The 12,271-nt window shown below is 35.0% G+C and overlaps 1 protein-coding gene across 4 annotated transcripts in view; it reads left to right on the forward strand.

Moving 5' to 3' along the window:
- The window catches only part of Map4k3 (mitogen-activated protein kinase kinase kinase kinase 3), a 106,373-nt gene that overhangs the window by 15,099 nt on the left and 79,003 nt on the right, over positions 1–12,271 (forward strand). For all 4 annotated transcript variants that reach the window (XM_048804505.1, XM_015479396.2, XM_048804506.1 and 1 more), the window contains exon 2: positions 7,908–7,998. In XM_048804505.1, the coding sequence (XP_048660462.1) occupies positions 7,943–7,998 (56 nt within the window). In that variant the 5' untranslated portion in view covers positions 7,908–7,942. The remainder of the gene's footprint in view (positions 1–7,907; positions 7,999–12,271) is intronic.

Here is a 12,271-nt window from a genome sequence, read left to right on the forward strand (position 1 = left end):
CCCCCACCCCCCAAAAAAAGAGAGAGAATCAAAGTTCTGGGATGTTAGCCATGTCATGTATTACTGAAATGCTGGTAATTTCATTTATTGCTTCTACAGCATGAAGTGGAGTTCAAAAATTATGTTGAATGGTACCTTTGGTAATCAACTTCTTGTTGCTATGACCAAAAATACCTGACAAGAAGGACTTAGAGGAAGAAAAGTTTATTTTGGGCTCATGATTTCAGTCTGTGATCAGCTGACTTCATAGCTCTGGACCTGAGGTGAGACAGAAAATCATGGCGAGAGGGCATGGCAAAGGAGAGCTGCTGTTTATGGCAGCTGGAAAGGAGAGAGAAGACATTCCTCAAGTGATGCTCCAATGACCTACTTCCTTCAGCCACACCCCAGCTGCCTCTCAGTTACCATCCAGTAATCCATTCAGATTATTAATTCATCGGATGGGTTGATCCAGTGATGAGATTACAGCTTTTAAGGTCTATTTGTTTCACTTTTGAACATTCCTGCATTAACATGTGAGCATTTAGGGGGATACCTTATAACCATACCATAACGGTGCCACTTAACAAATGGAAAATTAAAGCTGGTTGTAACATACCTTTATGAAGAGTATGGATATTTGGGCTGGCAGTGTAGCTCAGCAGCAGAGCACTTGCTAGCACATGTAAGGCACTGGGTTCAATCCTCAGTACCACATAAAAATAAATAAATAAAATAAAGGTATTATGTCCATCTACAACTGGAAAAAAAAAAAGAAGAAGAGTATAGGTATTTGTTCCCACTTCTTTATGTTTAAAATAATATAGAAGTTTGAAGATTTGTGAATGAAATACCCACAACATATGCATAAGAAACCTTATTTGTTTTCCATAGTCCAAATCAAAACTTTTCTCTTTGGCCATAGGATTGTGTTTGTTTGTTTGTTTTTGTTTTTGTTGTTGTTGTTTTGTGGTGCTAGGGGTTGAACCCTGGGCTTTGTGCATGCAAAGCAAGCATTCATAGGGCATTTTTTTAAAAAAAAATATCATGGTAAAAATATACAACTTGAGACCTACCATCTTAATAAATTGAAGTACAGTGTTGTTAACTGTAAGATGGATGTTGTAAACCTCTAGATCATTTTCATGTTTCATTACTGAAATTTGTATTTATTTAACACTAACTCCATGTTTCCTCTTCTACTCTGTGTCTGCATTGACCATTCTACTTTCTTCTTCTGTTAGTTTGACTACTTTACATACCTCATATAAGTGGAATCACGCAATATTTGTCCTTGTAGGACTGGTTCCTTTCATTGAGCATATTATTCTCCACGTCCATTCATGTTGCAGTGTATGATAAGACCTCTTTTTTAAGAAAGAATAATATTCCATTGTGTGCATATGTGTATATATATATATATATATATATATATATATATATATATATATATATACATATATATATATACACACACACACATAGAAAGAGAGAGAGAGAGAGATAATTGTGTGTGTGTGTATCACATATTCTTTAGCCATGTATCCACCGTTGGACATTTGGGTTGTTTCTGCCTCTCAGCTATTATGAATAATGCTGCAATGAACAAGAGGGCACAGTCTTTCTTTGAGATTTTGATTACAGTTCTTTTGGGCATCTGCTAAGGAGTGGGATTGCTGGATCATATGGTGCTATTATTATTTTTTCATCATCATCATCATCATCATCATCATCATGGTACTGGGGATTGAACCCAGGTATGCTTTACCACTGAGCCACTTCCTCAACCCCTTTTATTTTTTATTTTGAGACAGGGTCTTTCTAAGTTGCTAAGGCTGACCCCGAGCTTATGATTCTCCTGTCTCAACCTCCCAAATCACTGGGATTACAGCAGTAGGAATTACAGGTGTGCTCGCTCAGCTTTTTTAAATTTTGGAGGAACTTCTATACTGTTTTCCATAGCAACTGCATGATTTTACATTCCTAGCAGTAGTGCACAGGAGTTCCAATTTATCAGCATCTTCACCAACACTTATTGCTTTCTGTTTTTTGTTTGTTTCATAGTAGCCATCCTAACAGGTTGGAGCTGAGTCTTCACCATGGTTTTTGTTTGCCTTTTTGTTTATTCTCTGGTGTCTTAGACATACTAACAAGCACTCTACCACTGAGCTACAACTCTAGCCTTCTCACTATAATCTCATTTATTTATTTATTTATTTTTGTTGTAGATGGATATAAGACCTTTATTTTATTTATTCATTTTTATTTGGTGCTGAGGATTAAACCCAGTGCCCCACATGTTCTAGACAAATGGTCTACCACTTTGCTACAGTCCCAGCCCTCTCATTATAATTTTGATTTGCATTTCTCTGATGATTAGTGATGCTGGCATCTTTCACATACACATTGGCCATTCGAATGTTTTTGGAGAGACAAATTCTTTTTTCAGTAAGAAAATAATCCCCAGCATTATTAATGTAAAATTGACAAATGTACGTTGTATATATTTATGGGTATTACAACATAATGTTTTGATATGTATATGTTGTGAAATGATTAAATCAAACTAATATATTCCTCATCCTTTGTTCATTTTTAATTGTTAAGGTTGTTGTCTTCTATTGAGTTGTAGGAAATCCTAATGTATTTTGGATATTAAACTCTTATCAGATATAGTGTTTGCAGATATTTTCTTCCATTTGTTTGTTACCTTTCCAATTGGCTGATGATTCCTTTTTCTATGCAAAGATTTGAGTTTAATGCAGTCACAATTGTTCTGTTTTTGCTTTTGTTGCCTGTATTTTTGACAAGACCAATGTTGTGCATTATTTTGCCTTTATTTTCTGAAGGAGTTTTATAGTTTCAGGTCTTGCACTTAAGTTTTTAAAACATTATGAGTTGATTTTTATATATGTAAGAGAAGTGTCCAATTTTATTCCATTACATGTTGATATTCAATTTTCCCAGCACCATTTGTTGAAGAGAATGTTCTTACTTTGTGTGTAATCTTGGCACCATATAAAAGAGCCTTAACAGAATATGTGTGGGTTTATTTCTAGGCTATTCTATTGCATTGGTCATGTGTTTGTCTTTACGCCAGTACCATAATTGTTTTGGTTACTGTAGCTTTGTAAAATGTTTTAAAATCAGGAAGTATGAGATCTCTAGCTTTGTTCTTTTTCAAGATTATTTTGGCTATTTGGGATCCTTTGTGTTTCCATGTGAATTTTAGGATTGCCTTTTCTACTTCTGCAAAAAACGTTTTTGAGATTTTGATTGGGATTGCATTGATTCCATAGATTACTTTGGGTTAGATGGACATCTTGACTACATCGTCTTTCAGTCCATGAACATAGGATGTCTCATTCCTTTCAGTAATGTTTTGTAGTTTTCACCTACAAGTCTTTTGCCTCCAAGGTTAAGTTTATAACTAAATATTTTATTTCTTTTGATGCTCTTGTAACTGGGATTGTTGTAATTTCCCTTTCAGATTGCTTATTGGATATAAATGCAACTGATTGTATGTGTTGACTTTTTTTTATCCTGCAGCTAGTTTGCTGAATTCATTTGTTCTAGAAATTTCTTTGTAAACTATTTAAGAGTTTTAAACATGTAATTTCATGTCATCTGTGAACAGAGGTAAATATACATTTTCCTTCCCAACTTAGATATCTTTTGTTTCATTCTCTTTTCTCTGGCCATAGGACGTTTAATACTCAACTAGCAAAAATCAGAGAAACAAAAATTCTGGATAGACCAACTCTGATATCTATTTTTCTGTAATATTTTGAAGTAAAATCTATTATAAAACTGTTTTCTTCATGTTAATTTTCCAGATGAATATGATAGAATTTTTTTTATGTTCAAGATTCAACTTGTATTTTGGTTGTAGTAACTCAAATATCCATGAGATATTTGCCTCCTTTTACCAAAGTCCTTTTACTCAAAAGTAAAATGTTTTCCTTTTTTTCTTTTCCAGGGTTTTTGTCTTTTAAAATACTTGTGTAGGGCTCTTACATTTTAAATCTTATTCTTATGTATATAATTTAATTGGATGCATTCTAAAGTGTTAAAAGATTTTTTTTAATAGTTTTTTTTTCAGGTATGTGTTTGTCTCCCAAGGTACAATAATATGTATTATAAATTGTGAGCATCTTGTGTTCCTACTATTTGTCCCACCTTATTTTTACTTTTGTGGGCTTCATTTGGTTAATATTTCTGGGATAACTCAGTAATCCATTCATATCAAATGTCCCTATTGAAAGACATACAGTGAATCAGTAAACATATAATATGTTTGATGTGATAAGAAAAAGAAAGCAGAGGAAGGGGGGCATGGAGTTGTGAATGTGGGTAATTGCTATTATGTGCTATTTATTATACACACATATATATAACATATTATTTTGTATTATGTAATTGCCATTGTAGGTTGAGAAACATACACATATACAGAGAAAGTAATTTGCCCAAGATCATACATCCAGTATGTTGTAAAACCAAGTTGGATTTTTTTTTTCCTGTTAGTAACTCAGGGACCCAGGCTGATTGCATTTCCTTGAGTACTCACAATATTATATAACCTGATGATGGGGAAAAGTAATGAAAAAGGGACACATGACTTTTGTTCGAATTCTCTTGGCAAGAACTAGTCTTTTGGGCACAGGAGCATGCTCACTGACTGGGAAGTGTCTGACTAGATGACTGCCTCCTACCAATAATTTGCACACTATGGAGAGGGGTACACTGATCATTTGTGAATGGCTATCCAGCTCTGCCACGATAATAACAGGTTTGTTTGTTTGTTTGTTTTTGCAGTACTGGGAATTGAACTTGGCCTCACACATGCTAGGCAAGTGGTCTACCCTAAGCTATATCTCCAGTTCTTGCCACAGTAATAATGATGTTGTATAATAACATTAATTTCTTATGACTGCTATAGCATGTTACCACAAACTTGGTAACTTGAAACAACACATTTATTTTCTTAAAGTTCTTGAGTTCAGATCAAGGTGTCAACAGGGCTGTATTCCCTAACCTCTTTCAATTTCTAGAGCTGCATTCCTTAATTGGCCCTTCAAAGCCTATAGTGTAGCAAATCCTGTCAGTTGTCACCTGGGTTGTTTAGGATAATCTACCTATCTAGGATCCTCAGTTTATTAATACGTGTGAATTCCCTTTGCCACGAAAGATAACATTCACAGGTTTTAGGCATTAAGACTTTTGGGAATCATTATTCAGCCTCCTTCTCTTAACTGTAAGTAGTTAACATTTATTGACACTTATTATGTATGATGAATGCTCTAAGAACATTACATGTATTAGTTTATATTTTTCTGCCTTAGTTCTTAGTTCATTCATTATGTCCTCTACTTGTAGTCTTGCATGTGTTTCCCATTTCATTAAGGGAGGGGGAACATCTTTTGGAAGATGAATTATTTAAAGTCTAAAAATTTTATCAAAAAACTCTATACTCTTAGAATTGGAAAGTTTTTAGAGATTATCTAGTTTAATCTTTGCTCTTGTGTCCCAATTAAGCATGATAGGATTTTTTTCCCCTTAAGTTTGTTCATTTTCAACTTTGGAATATGTCTCTCATGAGCTTTAAAGAAAGTTCTTTAAATCAACATTAATGTATTAAATTCTTTCTTTTTTTTTCTACCAAAGTTTATATTTTTCACTTACCTTTAAAATTGAATGTGTGAACTTTTCTCCTATAAAAATATTGAATTAATTTAGCCATTTTCATAAAGAAAGAAATTATTCACTTTGGATCAACAACATTTCATGGGAGAAGTTGTACTTGAAGCCTTAAAGCCTCTCATAAGTTGAAGTAGAAATCAAAAGGAGTAATAAATAGTCTATTAATTGTATAAAGCATGCTGATAATTAGGTAAAATTAAACCAAAAGCTGATATTCCCCTTTTAGAGCCCTCACAGAAGTGTAATGTAGATCCATTCAGTCAACAGTTCTTTCTGTTTTGTATCAGGTGCTCAGGATACAAAGACAATTCAGGCACAGTCCTGTCTTAGAGGGCTTTGTCTTCTAGTGAGGACGTAGACAAGCAGACATGGATGGAGCATAGTAAGGGCTGTGATATGTACAAAGATCACAGTACAAATTGTGATGCTTGTAGGTAAAGAGAAACCCCTGCTCATGGTGGCTTAAATGATACAGGGAGTTTTGGGTCATGTATGGGTGTATCGGAGAATTACAAGCGTAGGTGAGGCCTACTGTAGCGGCTCAGTTGTATCATTAGATGCCCTCCTTTTCCTGTCTCTCCTCAGTGCTTTCCAAAGATCAGTCCTTCTGGGTTGGTGCCTTTGAGGTTACGTGATGATGAATAAAGTCTCTGAGGCTTACCCCAGAAAAAGTTCCCAACCTCTAGCCATCAGAAGTCCTGGGATCACTGAGTAGATCAACCTTGATTGTGGATTGCGCTTCCATTAGATTGCAGAAAAGTATAATTTCAGGGTGGGTAAAAAGCAAAAGTTTAGAACTTCCAGGTGATTGGTGTTAGTGCCTTATAACTTTATAACTTTTAACTTGGATTTCTTGTTTATATGATGAAAATCAGGAATTCTTAAGGTGGGAAACTAACTCATAAGAGGATCCTAGCTCTGAGTTTTCGAGAATGTAAAAATTTCCCCCTCTTCTTTGGAGTTCTTTTCTTTTTAATTTTGTGCTCACATCACTACAGAAATTAAGAACTTGACATCCATCTGTTCTCTATTACTTCTTCCCTTGTAACTGGGACAGTGAGGTGGATTTTGATACCAGGCTCAAATGATTTGTGGTTTGTTTAGTTCTTGTTTCGGTTACATTTACAATGGTTAATGCCGAGGCCAGAAATTGCAGGGTTTACCCATCAACAACTTACTTATTATTTGAGCAGTAAATACTAAAGCACTCTTAATTTTTTTTTTAAACTTTGTCGCTAATACACATTTTATCCAGCTAGTCATAGAATATAGTACTTGAAAACTGAATTAGTAATCCAGGCCACTTTGTTTTAAGTGTAAACACTTCCATTTGTTCTCTTTCTGTAGTCTCTGGTTTACCACATTTGCATTCCCTGCAGTTCTGTTGCTCTCCATGACAAGTGTTTATTCAGGAGTCACAGCATGTGACACTGCTGTGGGATTGCCAGATCACATATTGAAGAATCTGGGCAGGGAGGGAATAGGAGAGATCATTTGTTAATCTCCTGACCAAGCTCAGATATAGTGCCATTTTTATGTGGTGGAAACAAGTACTGAATACAAGACAGGCCTGTGGGGGTGGGGGTCCATCCAGTAACCTGTTGCTGCTGCTGTGTAGGCAGCTGGGCTCTGCAGAGAGCCTGTGGAAATACATCTACATGCTTAGTGTATAAGGGGTCCTGCTTATAAAAAAGGAATTACTTCCTTATTTTGCAAGTGTTAGCTGTTATCTAGTAATAAAGGAAAATGTGATAAATGACAACTGATGATTATGTCCTAGGCATAATAGTAATAAGTATAAGTCAGTGCTTATATAGAAATTACTCTACTTATTCTAAGCATTTTATATGTATTAATTTATTTAACATTGACAACAGCCCTGGGAGATAGGTCATTGTTATTTTACTGAGTAGAAAATTGACATGGAGAAGTCAAGTAATTTGCCCAAGCTCACACAGCATAGGAAGGAACAGAACTAGAATTTGAATCTAGAAAGTCTGGGACTGGAGATCATACTTTTAATCACTGTGGTATACTTTCTCTTAAGTCAGGACTGAAATTGTCATTAAAAGTAATACCATTAACTTATGAGTTGTGTTTATTTATAGCTCATTATTTATGTTAAATGCATAATTATCTTCATATTATGTTTTGAAATAAATGAATAGTTCAAAGCTTCTCTTGCCTACTAAATATTCAACATGTTTTTTTTTTTTTTATTCCAGGAGAAGATTTTGCAGTTGTGCAGCAAGAAATTATTATGATGAAAGACTGTAAACACCCAAATATTGTTGCTTATTTTGGAAGCTATCTCAGGTACATTGTTTGTTTCCCTTTTGAAAAGTAATAATGATTCCATCCCCTAATTAATTTAACAAAATAAACTTAGCTCTAATACCATGATTTGTAGTTTCCTTTATGCTTTGAAAATAGGATATTTTCACATGAATGGAATTTTAATTTATGACCTATTAATTCTAAAACCAGTATTATAGTCATGTGAGTTGGAACTTCTAGATTTGAGTTCAGTGAGGAAGTTGACAGGCAAAAACTGACTTTTATGCTTAGTCTATGAATCTGTCTGTTGCCCCTTTCTTCTAGATGTAGGAGGATTCAGTCAGGAGCATCTCTTCCTATTTTTATCAGTACCTTAATTTTTGTGTTTTTTGTGTTTCTGGCCTCAAGAATATTATTTTATTCCTTTCCTTCATTTTGTCCAAAGAACTAGGGACTAGAATTATTTCACTAACTACTGTGTGGGCACGCACACGTGCATGGCACTGGAGATTGAACCCAGGGGCACTATACCACTAAACTTTGTCCACCCAGCGGTTTTTGTTCAGTTTTGAGACAGAGCCCAGGCTGGCCTTGAATTTGTGATTCTCCTTCCTCATCCTCCTGAGTAGCTGTCAACAACTTATTTTTTTAGGTCCTGATGTGAACTTACCTGACTATGAATTTGCCATTATATTGCTTTGGCAGGACTAAGCCAGGTTCCCATGCAATACTCTGTAAGGGATCCCTCAGAGTTAAATCATGTTTTAACTTTGATATGCAGCTGTGAGTCTTAACATTGTGATCTAGTCATTTTTAAGTTCCCTCCAAAAGGATGATTGGCAGTATTTCATATGTATTAACAAAAACGAAAAACGTTTCAGTGCTTCAGCTTTGATGGAGTGTATTATAGTTGTAACTTACTGCAAGCTCACATTCTCATAGGACCAGGTGCAAAACACTCTTCCTTTTGTTCTGAGCACAGCAGGTGGGAAAGACTGGGGAATTCTGCCCTAACAAACAGTTCAGTCCTTGGTTCTAACCACTCTTAAATTAAGTGTGTGTGTGTGTGTGTGTGTGTGTGTGCGCGCGCGCGCGCGCGCGCTCGCGCGTCCACACAAGCATGAATAGCAATGGGGGAGGGGAGTGTCTCTTATTGTAAACTTTAGGAAATTCAGTAGCCCTTTTCATGTAGAGATGAGTCAATAACTGTTATGCATTTTGGATGGGTTCTTTAATAAGCCAATTTAGTACTACTTTAATGTTGAGTGGTTCGGACAATATCCTAACAGTTTATATGTTAGGGAGCAGAAGAACCAGCATCAGCTCAAACAAACAGTCTCTTTAAAATCATTTAACTTCATTATGCAAATAAGTAATTCCTGTCAACATAGTTAAAATTACCACTTCAAAACACTTGTTTTATTGCCATTGGTCCTAACAGAATGACCTACCTAGACTTAATTGGGGGAAGCATTATAAACTGTTTATTCCCAGGGGTAAGCTGGTCTTTTGAAGAGAATTTTTATGTTTCCCCAAGGATGTTGATCTGTGAATTTCTCAAACATGATTTGAATCTTCCAGTACTATGAGACAGCTAAAACCTCACCTATTATTTCAGGATAGTCTCATGCATTTACATGGTACCCTTGGTGTAATGAAATGAGCACAGTCTTCTTGTCAGGAAGACAATAAGGTATATGATAGTTAAGAGCTTTAGTTAAGATCTTGGGGTCAGGACTCATCACTTTAAAAAAATTTTTTTTAATTTGTTCTACTTAGTTATATATGACATTAAAATGCATTTTGACACAATATACACAAGCAGAGCACAACTTCTCATTCCTCTGGCTGTACATGGTGCAGAGTCACACCCGTACTGTAATCATACATGAATACAAGGTAATAATGGCTATTTCATTCTATAGTCCTTTCCATCCCTTCATCACTTATTAATGGTGTGACATGTAGCAAGTTATTTAATCACTCTGTGCCAGCGATTTCCTCATTTATAAAATGGAGATGATATTATCTACATGATGGAATAGCTGGAAGAAGTCAGTGAATAAGTACATAAGTGGAGTGCCACGAAAGCTTAGAATGTAACTGATGCTGCGTGGTGTTCATGTTATTGTCTTAAAGTATAAAAAGAGGAAAATCACCCAGAAACCAAAGTAAAACAGACAAAGTTAAAGATTATATTTTCAATAGAACCATGTTCTTTTTGAGCTGTAGAGTCTAAGATCAGGAAGTGCTGGTTTAAATAGATGATTTTATTCTCTAATTGGCATTGCTGACTTAAAAAAATTGATGGGAAAGCAAAACATAGTATAATACAGAATAGCAGTTAATCTTCCCTTTTTCTAACTCTTCTGTACAGAGTCTTCCCCTATTCTCTAACTAAAGTCCAGACTCAGCCAAATTTGGAGTAATGATTAAACTTGTAAGATGTTGGAGCTGAGAGATCTTGTCACACAGCCCATGCTTTTCATAGATGAAAAAATAGAGTGCTAAATAACGACTTCTTGAGGCAATCTTACTATTCATTGTTGGCACTGAGACTTAGGCCTGGTTCTGCAAATGTCTTTTTGGTAACTAATATTGCTTAGCCCAGGAAGGCCAGATTTAGTCTCAGAGGAAACCTGATTTCTTGGATTCTTTCTCATTGCCAGTGATTTTACAAAGAGCAAGGAGCTTTTTTAAGGGGTCTTGGTACAGACCACTTTAAAACAAATACTCTTCATTACCACTTCTGTGTTGTTCTGTTACAGCTTATTATAACAAATTTGGACAGAAAATCAAGAGAAGTGGTCAAATATGATTTGACCACTGATAAACTTGCCCCTCTGGGAGCCAGACTTACCCATGAATTTTCTGAAGAGATAATCAGCTTATAATTAAGTTCTAGAGGCCCATTTTATAACAGAGTAGCTATGTTTACTTCTTGAAGAGATTCTGAAACTGAACTCCTGTAGAATAGAGTGCCTGGCATTCTTCTCAATAAGACCTTGCCTGCTCTGCTCTTCAATGTCATTATCATAGTGTACAATAAGAGCTGGATGTGTTGACACGATAGTTCCACCTATAATCCCAGGTATTCAGGAGGCTGATACAGGAGGATCACAAATTCAAAGCCAGTCTGGACAACACAGTTAGATTCTATCTCCAAAGAAACAAAAAGTAAACTAGATAGAGGTTTTCCCTGGAGATTTAAAATTTAAAATAAGTAGTCACATATATTTGATGTATATTGTCTTTGAATATTTGTACATTTCTAAAACAAATCATTACAGAGCTAGTCTTTATTCTCATTAGAGCTTAATTATTGCTTTTAAGGTAAAGATGATTTTAATTTTAGGTTCCTTCTCAGTGTTTCTTAGCCAGCTATATCTTTTAAGAATAGGCTAAAAAAAAATTGAGACATTCCTAAGTTTGAACTCTTCAAACTCAAGTTAAAAAACAACAAATGGTCCTTAAAAATCAGGTCCGTACAGTACGGTTTTATATAGATCAGACATGCTAGTCCTTTGAAATGAAGAGTACTAGTTTAAATGTGCAGTTTATCTCAGAATAATATTTGCAAACCACCATTTATATTATATTACCATTATATTATATTGCCATTGTATTACCATTACACCACCATTTACAAAGTGTTTCATATTGCTTAGTCTATAGAGTGCTGTATTGGTTTCTGAAATTGTAAAGATAGGTAAAACCTAGTCCTTCCAAACCTAATAAGCAGTTTGTAATCTAGGAGAAGTAGACACAAGCAACTAATGTGTTAGTTGCAATAATAATTTTGATGTAAAGCACAGAAAGTGCTAAGGGTGTCTGATTTGTCGATGCAGAGGAGTCAGAAAGCTGTGTGAATAAAATACTTCCCAAATGTTTGTCAAAAAAATTAAAAAAAAAAGATTGGTAAGCATTCATGTTTGTAGAAAACCACAAATTTTGCAAAGAAAATGCATGCATGAAAAAAAATTATGAAATATTCAGGAGACATCTTGTATTCTCATAGTAGAGCCTGTGGGTATAGGTGCAGTAATAGGTAAGGCTAGGGAGATTAGGTGAAAAGGATCCTTTTAAGCCTTAATAAAGACCTAGAAGATTTGAGCAAACTTATTCAAAGATTTTAACAGGAAGTTTATGTATTCTATGGAAGATGGACTTGGACTTGGGGTAAAGGATCGAGATAGGAGTTTAGTCAAATTTATTACAGTACCTTTGTTATAGTAATCCAAGAAAGAGATGGTGGTCTAGAGTTATATAAAACCAGAAGGTTTGGGTGGTTTTTTTTTTTTTTTTTTTTTTA

The sequence above is a fragment of the Marmota marmota genome, unplaced genomic scaffold, assembly GCF_001458135.2.
Source record: "Marmota marmota marmota unplaced genomic scaffold, marMar, whole genome shotgun sequence".
Taxonomy (NCBI): domain Eukaryota; kingdom Metazoa; phylum Chordata; class Mammalia; order Rodentia; family Sciuridae; genus Marmota; species Marmota marmota.